The sequence below is a fragment of the Trachemys scripta genome, chromosome 1 (assembly GCF_013100865.1).
Source record: "Trachemys scripta elegans isolate TJP31775 chromosome 1, CAS_Tse_1.0, whole genome shotgun sequence".
Taxonomy (NCBI): domain Eukaryota; kingdom Metazoa; phylum Chordata; order Testudines; family Emydidae; genus Trachemys; species Trachemys scripta.
In genome coordinates, this window is record NC_048298.1 from 237,548,046 (window position 1) to 237,563,187 (window position 15,142).

At 45.1% G+C, this 15,142-nt stretch overlaps 1 protein-coding gene across 2 annotated transcripts in view; it reads left to right on the forward strand.

The window, feature by feature from the left end:
* GAS6 (growth arrest specific 6) overlaps positions 1-15,142 on the forward strand; it is a 72,101-nt gene that overhangs the window by 21,235 nt on the left and 35,724 nt on the right. For both annotated transcript variants that reach the window (XM_034758107.1, XM_034758106.1), the window contains exons 5-6: positions 9,431-9,553; positions 13,093-13,215. In XM_034758107.1, coding sequence (XP_034613998.1) covers positions 9,431-9,553; positions 13,093-13,215 — 246 coding nt within the window. The remainder of the gene's footprint in view (positions 1-9,430; positions 9,554-13,092; positions 13,216-15,142) is intronic.

Sequence of the window (15,142 nt, forward strand, 5' to 3'; positions counted from 1 at the left end):
ATTGCAGAGCTGCTCGGGTGACTGTAGTCTTATCACTTTTTGATAGAAATGGACAGAATTATTGGGGGAGGGCGGAATGTAAATACTATAAATGTAGGGAATTTAGCCCTTTGGGGCTATTTTAAGAGTTCCTTTCTCCTTCTCCTCCTTCACCCTCCCTCTCCTCCCACAACACACCATATACAGCTACAGAAACCACCACCAGTTACTTGTTCCCTTTGTCCTTTAGAAATGATTGAGTCTTTATAATAAGCAGGATCACAATTGACAGGTATTTTTTTGAGTGTGTCTGAACTGTACCTTACTATCCTTTAATCCAGTTACCATTACTAGGCACTATTAAGTATTCAACAGGAAAGGGGGGGGGGGAATTTTCGTGCCATCCATTGCATTAATTCAAAAATAAATACAAAACTATTGCTACAGGGAAACTGGATAATTTGCTGCAGCAAAAATGGCTAAACTTATTTTTTGAGTCTCTGTAAAGTTTAAAAACACTGTAGGTATACATGATTTAAGAAGGGTGCTAAGATGATAGGCACACATCCTTCATGGACAGTGGAAACTTAGGGCTTGTCTACATGCGGAAGCTCTTCTAGAATAATCTAGACAGAATTCAAAGTGCAGTAGCTATTCCACACGAAGGGCAAGTCTACGCTACAAAATTAAGTTGACCTAAATTACGTTGATGTACAGCTGCTGCAGTAATTAAATCACTTTTGCACATCCACACTACGCTACTTGTGTAGGCAGTGTGCGTCCTCACTAGCAGCGCTTCCATCGATGCAGAGAGCAGTGCACCATGAGTAGCTATCCCACTGTGCAACTCGCCTCCATCTAGTGCAGGGTATTTTGGGAAGGGTTTGCAATGCCTCATGAGGGAAACGAGTTGTGCAGGGGTGACTGGGGACATGGTTTCAACGTTCCAGGATGCAGTTTTCTCCATCCCAAATTTTATCTGCATCCCATAATATTTCACGCCTCTCTTCAAAAGCCCCCCAAACCTGCTTGTCTGCCATCTGTGTGAGAAGCATGGATCCTGCACAGCTCTGCACTATTGTGATGAGCGTTGCGAGCATGGCACGCCTGATCCTGCAGTATCTGCAGAGCCGCCAGAGTAGTCGTAGGGAACGTGACAATTCCTTGGAGGCTAGATTGCTGTAGGACATAGAAACAATCCAAGGTTGTTGTTGGCATTCATGGAGCAGCTGTAGACGATGGAGCATAAGTTCTAAGCCCAAGAAACAATCACTGATGGGTGGGATCACATCATTATGCAGGTATGGGATGATGAGCAGTGGCTGCAGAACTTTCAGATGCTCAAGGCCACATTCCTGGATGTGTGTGTGGAGCTCGCCCCAGCCCTCAAGTTCAGTGACACCAAAATGAGAGTTACACTGACAGTACGGAGAAGCGAGTGATGATCGCTGTGTCGAAGCTTGCAATGCCAGATTGCTACTGGTCAGTCAGGAATCAATTTGGAGTTGGGAAATCCATTGTGACAGTTGCTGTGATGCAAATGTGCAGGGCCTCTAATCGCATCCTGCTACGAAGGACTGTGATTCTGGGCAATGTGCAGGACATAGTGGATGGTTTTGCAGCAATGGGGTTCCTGAACTCTGGTGGGGCGATAGATGGCACGCATATCCCTATTTTGGTTCCAGATCACCTTGCCACATAGAAAAGTAACCATTTCTGCTGGTGTACTATGGTATTGCGAGCGCTTGTGGATCACTGAGGACATTTTACCAACATCAGTGTGGGCTGGTCAGGGAAGGTGCATGGCACATGCATCTTTAAGAACAAAGGCTTGTTCAGAAAGCTGCAAGCAGGGACTTTCTTTCCAGAACAGAGGATTACCATTGAGGATGTTGAAATGCCACTAGTGATTCTGGGAGACTCCGCTTACCCCTTACTCCCATGGCTCATGAAGCCGTACACCAGCCACTTTGACAGCAGCAAGGAGCACTTAAACTACAGGCTCAGCAGGTACAGAATGACAGTTGAATGTACCTTTGGCTATTTGAAAGGCTGTTGGCGCTGTCTACTCATGCAATTAGACCTCAGTGAAAAAAATATCCCAATGGTTATAGTTGCCTGCTGTGTCCTTCATAATATCTGAAGCAAATGGAGAAAAATGTCTACTGCAGTGAAGGGTGTAGGTAGAACAGCTGTCTGTGGATTTTGAGCAGCCAGATACCAGGGCTATAAGAAGAGCTCAACGGGGAGCTATTCAACTCAGATAGGCTTTGAAAGACCATTTTAATAGTGAGCTACAGTAATTTGTGTTGCTTTAGTGTGCTCTGCCTGGCATTGGTTTTATGCACCTTAGTATGAATTTTGTAATGAGTGCTGTGTGTGTAAAAAAATATAACATTGCAAATACAACTATTGCTATTATCGGTGAATGATTTCAGCCCCATCCAGTATATGTTGTGAACTAATAAAGATGACTTAATTTCCATAAATAGACTTTTATTCCAAACCCAGACAAACAAACATATTTATAACTGAATGAAACTTTATAAATACAGGGAAAAGCATCTTTGAAGGGGAAAGAACGCTCATTTCCATTTCACAAACACATATATCAGCCTTGTCTCTCACAGGTCAGTGTATGTGTGGCTGAGATTGCCTGTACTCCTCCCCGGGAGTGATAGGGGTAGTCCAGCGGCCTTGGATGCCATGTGGAATGTGGCAGGGCTGCGAAGGGAGGTCTTGGAATGCAGTTCTAAATGGGCTGCAGAAGGAAGTGAGCACGGGTCTGTTCAACCTTGAAGGTCAGCAAGAGTCTCTAGCATTTCTGTCTGACACTTGAGAAGTGCTAGCATCTCCTGCTACACGTCTCTCTCCTTTTCCTGTGCCTTTCTCCTCTCTGCTTGATCCCCATCCATGCTGTCTGTGAGGGTAATTCTCCAAGCCCTGTGTTTGGTATCTGAAGCACCAGAGGCTTGCAGGATCTCTTAGAACATGTCATCCTGCCTCCTCTTCCTTCTCCTCCTCATCTGGCTGAGCTGCTCCACTGGTGTAGATGGAGAGACCCTCAAGGACACGTTTCCAGCTGCAAAGATGCTCAGAGGTCCTATTGTGAGTGTATTCACAAGATAAATGGAAATTTGCTATACTGAACTCACTCCCCTTGATGCACACAAGTTTAAAGCACTGCATTCACATTTTTTCCTTGGGATTCATAGAGCATGGCGGCAGTCCCAGCTGTGGTGAGTACAGCCCAGGGGGTGGGGTGCAGGCGAATTCGGACAAGAAGGGGGCGATGTAGTTCAAGGGCATGAGTATATGTGGATAGGGCAACTGAACTGAGTACTGGCACCGTTTTCCACAGGTGATGGTGATTTTAGCTATCATCTCATTCCTGAGGGTAACAGAGGCTGAAAGGGAACAGTTCATGCATGTATCCTGCTGCAGACCGGGTCCGTATGCTGCTAGCCTGTGTGCTGCATTGGTGCCTGCTGAAGTAATTGCTGAGTGCCATGGGAAAGTGTCCTACCACGGTGGAAGAACTAACTGAGCCCTCCCCAACGAAACCTTTGGCAGAAGATTGCAGACTACCTCCAGGAAAGTTTCCTCAAGATCTTTATGGAGGATTCACAGGACATTCCAGTGCACATAAACTGTTCTGCAGGGTCCCCTCTGCCTAAGTGTACAGGGGAATGAGAAGCAGATAGTAATTCTTCCTCTACTGGTTATTTCACTACCTCTTCTAGCGTGATTATAAAAGAGTAAATGAACAGATGTGTCCCTGCAATATCAAAGCAAATTGCAAACTTACCAGAGGTTCCTTCCTCTGTATCAGCCTCTCCCGCACTGGACTGTAGGGACTGGCTTTACTGCTCTGGAGTCAAAAACAGATCCTGGCTCACTGTGCCACTGGATCCCCTGGTTACCTGTCCCCCATACTTTTCCTCCTCCTCTTCCTCATCTAACAGCTCCTCCTCACTGTTCATTCTGGAGGCCTGTGACTCTTGAGTTCTCCAAAGTATCAACAGCAGCTCTTTTTAAAAGCGGCATGTCTGCAGGTCTGCACCAGAGCAACTGTTAGCCTCCCTTGCCTTCTGCTATGTCTGCCACAGTTCCTTGGCTTTCACAGGGTTCTGCTGCAGGTCCCTCTTGTAGCCCTTCTCCTTCATGCCCCGAGCGATCTGCTCGTAGGTATCAATGTTTCTATGTCTGGATTGGAGCTGTGCCTACACAGCCTCTTCTCCGCACAATCCCAGGAGATCCACCACCTCCCGTGTACTCCAGGCAGGAGTGTGTCTGCAGTGTGTAGCCAGCATGGTCAGCTGGGCAGTTGGTAGGTGAGCTCTCCATGCCGAGCAAACAGGAAATGGAATTTCAGAAATTTGTGGGGATTTAGAGGGGAGGGGCATATATACCTATGTACCTTCCGCCAAGCAGTGGAGTTCAAAATGGTGACCAGAGTGGTCATTGTGAGGCATTGTGGGACACCTCCTGGAGACCACTAAAATCGACATAACTAACGCAGTGTCTACTGAAACTGTGTCAACCTAAGTATGTCGATCTAGGTGCTATACCTCTCACTGAGGTGGAATTACTAAATTGGGGTAGTGAACGAATTACATCAGCGACAGTGACATTTTAGTGTAGACACTTAGAGTTAGGTTGACATAAGCTGCTGTACATAGACATAACTCTGTAGTGTGGACCAGGCCTAACTCTGCATGTGGATACTCTTATTCCCCTCCAAAAGTGCCTTGTATGGTTTGCTTAATCCACTTCCAAAGCGGACTAAGCTAGACCATACAAAAGCACTCTTAGCCCTGGTCTACACTACAAATTTATGTCAGTATAACTACGTCGCTCAGGTGTGTGGAAAATCCATACTCCAGAAGTGACACAGTTATACCAACCTAACCTCTGGTGTAGACAGTGCTATGACGACGGGAGGGCTTCTCCTGTCGACATAGCTGCTGCCTCTTGGGGAGGTGGAGGACCTGTGCTGATGGGAGAATCTCTCCTGTCAATGTAGGTGATGCTTTCGCTAAGCGTTACAGCAGCAGATGCGGCACTGAAAGTGTAGACACTCCCTTAGTGTGGCGTAAGAGTACCCACCTGGGTGCTAGTGCAGAATAGCTATTCTGCAGTAGCTGTCCCATGCTGTTTTCCCCCTGTAGACAATCCCTGAGAATCTTTCTAAAATGTTTATTGGGCAGTAACCAAACATCACTGTGCTGTAAATGCTTCAAAAATATGTCAAAGGGATTTGCTTTGTCTGCATCATTAAAAATGTTTTATTAAAGTTTTTCAAAGTAAACTGTTTCAAAGGCATGCCTTCAAGGTCAAAGAGAGTAAGATGAGAGAAATACAGTTCCTATTATTCTGACAAAGGAAATCATTCACGTATTAGTTGTGAAATACCTAACCCAAAGTCTTGCATCCTCTGTAGCTGAGCAGTTTGACCAGACTTGTCATCAAAATAGGGAGATGAGGTAACACTATCCATCCCCCCTATAATACACATGTGCACGCGCACAGAGCACATTTCAGAAAATAATTGTCAAGGGATGGCCCAATTAGTCTCATCAGAACCAGTGGATGAAGAATCCTTCCTGTTTTTCCCTTAATTTATGCACACACTTTCTGAGCATAGAACACATATTGTAACTGTACTAGAGGTGAGAGAGGAAAGTGAAGTCAGTGATATTTGACCTATACATGCTGCCTGAGAACATCCTGGCAGTGATCTTGATTTATAGTGGGTAAAAATAAGGTGTCTCTCCTGATAGGTTGTCAGCAGTTTGGCTGTAATGGAAGATGTATTCAGCAATATTATCAACCTTTACTGTAGACAATATCAAACAGTGATTAGTGCAGAGAATAAAGTCAGGAGAGAATTTAATTTATTTGTATTTTTTTTTTATTCCTCCACTGTGCTACTAATTTGCTATATTATGATGGCTGAGTAACTAAGGCCAGGTTTTTCAAAAATGGCCACTAATTTAGTGTGTCCAACTTGAGACATCTAGGGTCTGATGTTAAGATGTGCTTACCTTCAGCTGGAGTTCAACAACTCTGAAAATAAAGCCATATATCTTTCAGTCTGAGCACCCAAAATCAATGGCCATTTTGAAAATGTTGGCCTTAACCTCGGTGCCTCACTTTTCTGATATGTAAAATAGTCATAATGATACTCAGCTTTGTAAAAGGACTTTGGGATCTGACAAAAAGCACATTAAGTGCAACATATTATTTTATTTATTGTTATTGCATTAGTGCATCAGTCCAATTGCCTCCTACTCCAAAAATAATATGTTTACATAGGTTTTTGGCTCCCAGTAACGATAACTGTTCTTGTTCTAAGCTGACTTATCTGCAGTTCATGGCACAGGCCAGTTTCTACTTGGGAGGGATGAGAGAAGGAAGGGACGAGAGAACAATTATAAAGCATTTTACAAGGCAACATTGCCAGTGGCGCATGCAGTAATACTAAAAAAGCAAGCAAGCAAACAACAACAAAAACCATCCCCTAATGCTTTGCTCTTACTTTTAAAGTGCCTTTCATCAGAGGTTCTCAAATTACTTTACAAAGGAGGGGGTAAGTATTAGCCCTATGAGTATTTTTGTCATTTAAACTAGTAGATTTTTGGCTGAGCAGGGTTTTGGCCCTATGTGGAGGGCATTTATTGTCACAGCATAGGCTCTGATCCTGGTGGGCCTTTGGTCTGTTTGGAGCTCTGTTTGCTTCACTGGGGTTCTGCTCAGTCATAGGAGTCCATCTGCCCTGATTGCAGGATGGGGCCAGAGTGGGCATTGTGAAACTACTTAAATTGTTTTCTCTAAGCACTGTTGGCTGCAGTCTGTCGAGGCCTCGAACAGATTTGGAGTGAGGGGTGTTCTCTAGTCTCCTGGGAGCATAAGGCATCCCAAAAGGGAAGCAGGGAATCCTAGCTCTGCATCCCCACTATCGCCAAGCACTAGCTACCTGGCCAGGCATGGGACCACTCAAGAATTGTAAATTGCAGGATTGGGACCCTGAATTGTAAGTTCTCTGGTGCAGGGACTCTCTTCTTGTGTGTTTGTGAAGTGTCCTGCAGTGAGGGCACCCAATCCTGATTGGAGCCTTCACAATAGTGCTAATGCTTGCAACAGGCACCATAAAGTTTCCAACATTTTTGCTCACATTAATAATTACCTTTTATCCCATCATTTGTGGTATTGTTTCCACTTAGAATGGGGAATGTCTCAAACCCATCATTGTGCATTTATATACTGCAAGTGGTTAATGTCCAGTTTTTAATGGCACCCATTTTACAAACATTTGTTATGCATAGCTGAACCTAGCATTGCTTGTCCTGATTTTATCTGAACTTTTTTATAGACTCCTCCTTGTTGCATTAAACTGAAGTGAACCAGCAGTATTAGAAATTCCAGCACTTTGGGACTGCAAATCCAAGCTGAGATGTGAAACTACTTAAAAAAAAAAAAAAAAATCCGGCTCAAAGTGAAGAGGGAGTCAATGAAGAATCATAATATGCAACAGTATTTTAATAGTTTTTGCCAAGTCCGATGGTCCTGCAGATTGTACTGTGGCTAAAATTCATGTAGAAACCCCTCTGTGTGTGTGCCTTTCTGCTATCTGGATGGGACAGAATGGTCTCTGTACCTGTTCCAAATATGCTGATGTGAAGGGGCAGGTTTTGAAAAGGCCCCATGGGATGTGTGTTTATGAAGATCCAGTAGCCCAAAGCACCTGCATAAGGGGCACAAAGGGTCAGCAGCCCTTATTCTTAGGGCCCTGCCAAATTCATGGTCCGTTTTGGTCAATTTCATAGCCAGGAGGGTTTAAAATTAGTCAGTTTCACATTTTCAGATGCTCACATCATAAATTTCATGGTGGTGTAACCCTGGGGGTCCCAATCCAAAAAGCGGTCAGCGTGGGAGGGTCGCAAGGCTATTGTAGGGGGGTTCTGGGATTGCCACCCTTACTTCTGCCCTGCTGCTGGCCGGGATGCTGCCTTGAGAGCTGGGCAGCCGAAGAGGAAGGCTTCTGGCCCAGCGCCCAGTACCACCTCCATCAGCAGCGCAGAAGTGGGGGTCGCAGGGTAGGAGGGGCGGGTTACCATACATCTGGTTCTCCTGGCAGTCTCCTGCATGAGTTGGGGGCTGACAGCTGGTGCCACAGTGTGTGTGTGTGTGTGTGTGTGAGCTAGAATTACAGCCTCTCCGCGTGGCGGGTGGGTGACAGCTGGAGCCACCTGAGCTTTCTGCAGCAAGGGGAGATTTTGGAGGTGGGTCTGACCCGCCCTGGGAGCAGCCCCTGTAGGGGAAGAGGAAGTCTCTTACCTCCCCATCCCCAGCCAGGACTAGTAGCTGGAGCCCTGCACAGGCTAGGAGCCACCCGCTGTGTGCCAGATTTCATGCGGGAGATCAGATTTCATGGTCCGTGATGCATTTGTCATGGCCATGAATTTGGTAGGGTCCTACTTATTGTGTATTACCACAGTTGCAGAGGGGCTGCCAATGGATTTTATAGGGGCATATTCCACCTCTGCTTAGTTCCTGGTATGCAGCCTTATAACTTTGGTTTTGTGCCTGGATGGGTGAATTTCACTCTGTGAGAACAGTCAAGCTAACAGTTTGGTATTTGATTTAAAAATCCATCCTGAACTGGGTGACTGCTGTCTTGCACTGAAATATTGCTGCCTGGTACAATAGTATCAGCTGTAACGGCTATACTTGATGTCATTTCACATGCAGAGCTCCCACTGACATCAGTTGGAGTTCTGTCTGTCATCAGACTTTATTCAGCCTTGTCTGGTTAGGAACATTTTACTGTCTATAGACTAGTGGTTTGAAGTTATTTTATTAGTAGTACATCAGTCTTTTTTTCTTTTCCTTTTTTTCCTTACGATCTCTACAAAAGGGTGTACCCATGGCCGTTTTGATAGCTATGTAAAATACAGTCTTTACTAACAACAAACCTATCAGTCTACTGTTAGCCTCACCCCAACAGCCAAAAATAAACCACCAATCCCCTTCCTGCAACACTGACCCTCTTCCTGCCCCCCCTCCCCTTCCCTCAAAAGCCTGGGAAAGTAGATGGGCTTTTCTGTGTTCCCTAAAAGTCAGCAAATTTGGGCTATTTTCGCCAACCTGGGGGTCATCAGTTCCAAAATATAGGGACCCTTGCCCATAATGGAAGAAACGTCCTCCCATTTTTAATAAGGTGCGCTTCAACTTCAGTGCTTTTGTTGATCGCTACTGAGGTGGCATTGCATAAATCCTGACACAGAAGGATAATTCCGTACACTAGCGCTATGAAGCCTCTATCTGTTGCACCAATCACCTGTATTTCTGATAGTAATTCCAGTATTCCTAAAATGTCTTGATTCTGACAGAGGCAGGAAAACAAACTGAGAGTTCAATGTGGTGTTTTATTCTTTTTTTTAACCAGATTTACCAAATCAGTGTTCTCCTTACCCTTGCCAGAAAGAGGGGACTGAAATATGTGAAGATCTAAAGGGTGACTTCTTTTGTCATTGCAGACGTGGCTGGCGTGGGCGAAAATGTGAAGAAGGTAGTTATATTTGATATATTTCTTAATGACTTCTGATGACCAGGTTATACGGGATTGTCTGTCAAGTACAGTGTTTCTTATACCTCATACGTTTACTTGAACTCTTGTTGAGTACGCTTGTAAATAGTCACTGATGCCAAACTCCAGTATTTACCCCTTCCCCGTTGTCACATAATTCACAATTGCTTTGGCATTGAACTTTGGTTTACACATCATTGAGGGTTCTCACCACCCCCTAAAAGTCCTGTGTGAAGCACATAACTGTATAAAATGACATTTAAAAAAAAAAAAAAGAAAACTAATTGTATATAGGCTTGATCCTCGATACCCTTATTTATAGAAGACCTATTCCCAAGACTATTGAAATCCCAGGGTAGGTCTATACTTACCTCCGGGTCTGGCGGTAAGCAATCGATCTTCTGGGATCGACCCGGAAGTGCTCACCGTCAACGCCGGTACTCCAGCTCGGCGAGAGGAGTACACGGCATCAACAGGGGAGCCTGCCTGCCGCGTCTGGACCCGCGGTAAGTTCGAACTAAGGTACTTTGAATTCAGGTACGTTATTAACGTAGCTGAATTTGCGTATCTTAGTTCGAAGTGGGGGGTTAGTGTGGACCAGGCCCCAGTGAGGATTCACATTGACTTTATTGGGGCTACTCACATAAGAACTACTTGCTTGAATAAGGGTTTGCTGGTCCTATAAATGGGAGGTTTTCCTGAGAGGGTTTGCCATGTCCTTTATGGCATACAGAGGTTTCCCCTGCTCTCTCTGATTACTGCTTTCTGCTCCTTTCAGGCCTTTCATCAGAGCCATCACTTTTCTGGCTGCAAGGATTAATTAAGATTCATTTGAGATCATATTCTGCTAGCTCACAATCATGCTGGCCCAGGCAGCAGGAGATCTCGCAGGGGAACTGAACCTGAGCTTCCTGTAGAGCTGTGGGAATATTGTGCAGAGTGGTGGAATTATTCACAAATATTTTATTTTTAAAAGTGTGAAATTTGTTCGTGAATTGATTTGAGCATCTCTAGAGCTCAGCAACTGCAATAATGTTTTGTTTTTTACTCAATGTCTCTTCCATTGTCTTGATCATCTAGAGAGACAAGGTGGGTGAGGTAATATCTTTGATTGGACCGACTTCTGTTGGTGAGAGGGATAAGCTTTCAAGCTTACACAGAGCTCTTCCTCGGGTCTGGGTAATGTACTCAGTGTCACAGCTCAGGGGACTGCCTACAACCTCATCCCACATGGACCCACCCCAGCGACCTTCTACATGCTTCTCAAGATACACAAACAAGGGATCCTGGGCAGACCCATCATGTCTGGCTGCAGCACTCTTACTGAAGGAATATTTGGATTCATAAAAGCCATCCTCAAACCACTCCAAAGGGCCAGCTCCCTCCAGGACACAACCAATTTCCTCTAGAAACTCTGCAACATTAGCAATCTCCCTCAGAACATCATCTTTGCCACCATGGATGTCACCTCCCTGTACCCCAATAAGCCTCTCAATGACAGCATTGCTGCCTGTCTCAGATATCTACAAGACAATGGACAACGTTCAGATATTCAGCCCAAACACATCACCAAACTCATCCATTTCATCCTCACCCATAACAACTTTACATTCAACAGCAAACACTGTTCCCAAACCATGGGAACAGCCGTGGGTACAAGGATGGCTCCCCAATATGCCAACCTCTTCATGGATCACCTTGAAAAAGAATTTCTGAACAAATGTACCACAAAACCAATGATATTCCTGAGATGCATCGATGATATTTTCATTCCCCTGGACAGACAACCTAAACTCACTTATAGATTTCCACCACAACTTCAACAATCATCACCCATCCATTAAACTCTCTTTAGAACACTCCCACTGACTAGCATCAACTTTTTGGACACCACAATTAGCTTCAACAATGGAACCCTGCAGACAACTATATACAGGAAACCCACATACCCTTACAGATCCAGTAACCATCCCAAACACATCAAGAAATTTGCTTTCTGCAGCGAGGTATTCAGATACCACAGAATATGCTCTGAGGAGAAAGTCCGCGATGTACACCTTAACACACTTAAAACTGTCTTCACCAAACAAGCACACTCCACCAGATAAATAGATTGCATCATGGAATGGTCCACCTAAATACCTCGAGAGAACTGGCTTCAATACAGAGATAAAACTCCCTCTGACTGCACACCTGTAATTGTCGCCTAGTACTCCACATTGGAACCCATACGGGGTATCATTAAAGAGTTACAACCCATATTTGATGGGATTACACCCTGAAAGAAATTTTTCCATAACCCACTTTTCTGGTCTTCAAACAACCCGCCCAGCCTCTCGAAGCTCCCCATAGGCCAGTACACACCAACTCAAGGTGGCACCAGATCCTGTCAGAATATATGCAAAATCTGTAGACATTTCTCCACTGCTACGATGATCAGCTCTCCCTGCAATCCACCTTTCAAGGTCCATAGTTCCTATACATGCCTATCACAATGTGTGGTGTACCTCATCCAGTGTACTAAATGCGCCCATAAATATGTGGGTGAAACAAGACAGTCACTGCACTCTCAAATGAACTCACACAGAACAATGACAAAAGACACAAACACCATATCACTGGTGAATGAACACTTTACAGAGTGATCACTCTATATCTGACCTATCAGTCCTCATTCTCAAAGGAATCTGCACACCTGCCAAAGACAATTCTGGGAGCTTAACTTCAGAACTTTGCTAGAGACTAAAAATCATGGACTGAATAGTGACACTGGATTTATGGCTTAGTACTACAATCTGTAACCCACTAACAACCCCTCCCCCTCCTTGGCTTTTTTCACCCTCCCTTCCTTGCCCCCCTATGACTGGAGGGGAGTTAACAGGCCACTTCACCTTTAATGGGTCCTTGAAATATGTGTTAACTATTTATGCTGCATAGTCCATTCCACCTCGTATTTAGCTGTGACACTCTGAGTACATTTCCCAGACCCCAAGAAGAGCTCTGTGTAACTCGAAAGCTTGTCTCTCTCGCCAACAAAAATTAGTCCAGTAAAAGATATTATCTCACCCACCTTGTCTCTAATATCCTGGGACTGGCACGGCTACAACAACACTGCATTGATCATACTGTTGTTTAAATTTTGAGTATAAAGATCCCTTCCCAGATGTGGCCCAGGATGCTATATGAACATCAGGTCTGCTCCTGCAAACACATATGTGAGTTATTTTACTCATGGCGATAGTGCCATCAACTTAATTGGGATTATTCCCAGGAGTAAAGACACTCATACCTGTTTGCAGGGTTAGGCCCACAATTCAGTAGTGGTTGTGGAAGGTCCTACGTGCAATAAACAACTGTGTGTGTATATTTGAGTTGGTATGAATGTTTTGAAGCTGTTTCTAAATAACAATTATTCTTCTGTCTCTTGCCTTTCTTTCCTCCTTCCTACTTCCCATCTCTTCCCTCACTTACACACTGTTGAATAGCTGAAAAGTCTAACATAATTTTTTATTGATATCTAGATATTAATGAATGCAGTGTGCAGAATGGTGGCTGTAACCAAGTCTGTCTCAACAACCCAGGCAGTTACCACTGTTCATGCTATAGTGGTTATGCTCTTCTTAAAAACAATAAAATATGTGAAGGTAAGATCAATGTATACCTTTAATTTCAGGTTAGCTGATACATTAAAGTCAATGAGTAGCAGTTTTCAATCACTGTGGAGAACATTAGGGTATGTGTTATGTTTATATTATTTTGGATATAAGGTAGGTGTGAGGTAAAATGTGGTTGGAAATGCGATAGTGGTTTGAAACCTAAGGACTCTGTGAGCGTCCCCTGGGTTGCTAGGAGCCAGCCTAGAATATTTGTTCGACCTTAGGTGCCGACTTCCCCTCTGCCCAGTGGGTGCTCGACCTCCCCCCCCCCCCCGTTCCCTCCCTTCCTGTCCCTGCCCTTGCCCCACCCCCATTCCACTCCTTCCCCAAAGTCCCCAGCCCACCTTTTCCCACCCCCTTCCCTCCCCCCCATTCCATCCCCTTTCCCCAAGTCCCTGCCCTGCCTCTTCTCCACCTCCTCCCCTGAGTGTCCCCGCTCCTCCCCCGCCCTCCCAGAAAGTCCTAAGCCGCCAAACAGCTGTTAGGTGGCGGGGGGGGGGCGGTCAGGAAGCGCTGGGAGGGAAGGGGAGGAGCGGAACATGGCGTGCTTGGTGGGGAGGGAGGGGGAGGACCTTGTCTGCTGGTGGATGCGGAGCACCCTGCTAATTTTTCCCTGTGGGTGCTCCAGTCCCGGAGCACCAACGGAGTTGGTGCCTATGTGTTTGACAGTCAGCAGTGGGAGGGGGATCATTGGAGGAATGAGTGGAGATTTGCTGGCTGTAGGCAGTTTGGTCCGAGCTGGCTGAGGAGGTCAAGAACGGTTTCTTCAGAGACTGGTCCATCAGGGATGATAGAGGCCTGGGCTGCTGAAAAGGTGGTGGTAAGACCAGACTGGGAGAACATCAGACTTTGTGGCTTATGAAGAGGAAGGCTGAACGGGGGGTGGAGGGGGGTGAAATTGTCCTTTCCAGGGCTGGAAAAGGACAGTGATCCAGCTGATCAGTACCGGAGTTTATTCACAGATTTGAATTGTAAATAATAAATTACAGGTCTCTTAATTCAGTCCTGAGTGGAGCTGTGGTGAATGGGGATTTATGCAGTGGCCTTCAGAGAACACCTATCATAGCTATCAGGACCACTCTCCTGCTCTTGGGGACAGGGCCCTTGTAAGAAGGGAGCAGAGGGAGGGGTGTCTCAAGGTAAAATTGCCAAGTGAGAAGCTTGGTGGTAGCAGCAGTATATGAGACCAAGTTCTAGGAAACCTGGAGTTGTGACAATTACATTTTATATTGTAGGTTTACATCAAATGTTGCGTTTTAATTGTTAGGCCAAAAGAAACTCTTAATAATTGGATTTTTGTTTTGTTCCCCCCCCCCCCCCCTCCCCAAGTAACTGCAGCCTATTAGGATTTTATTAAGTAGTGCAAGTTTGGAATACATGTCTAGGCATGCCAGTAGTCACACCATACTTTTCTGCAACATCATAACATAGCAGTGATTCACGGAGGATTTGTGGGTTGGGCTGTACTAAATTGGTCCAGCTGATCAGCCCTCACATCCTGACAACACTGAGAGGAAGAAGGGTTGGCAAGAAGAGTTGTTATGATGATTTCTAGTCTCATTGCATTGCAATATATGAGTCTGTTTGTTTTTCTTTTCTTTTTTTGTGTTGTTTGTTAAATTTAATATTATTTTTTCTTAATCTGGGTATGTACAGCAGCTAATAAATTTAGAAGGTGAAAGTGCAAAGAATGGATTTTACAGCCTTTCTTGCATAATCTCATTTAAGATTAACTGTTGTTGAAATGCCATGGTGAGGGCAGACAGCAGTGTTACAAAGCAGTTTAGGACAGAAAGTGAAGCAGAATGTCATGTCCAGTTGAAGCTGCAGGCAGAGGTGGAAGTAAGCCAGTACGCCCCGGTACGGTGTACCGATGAGAGCCGGTTTGCCGTACCAGAGCAGCCCAGCTTCCCCA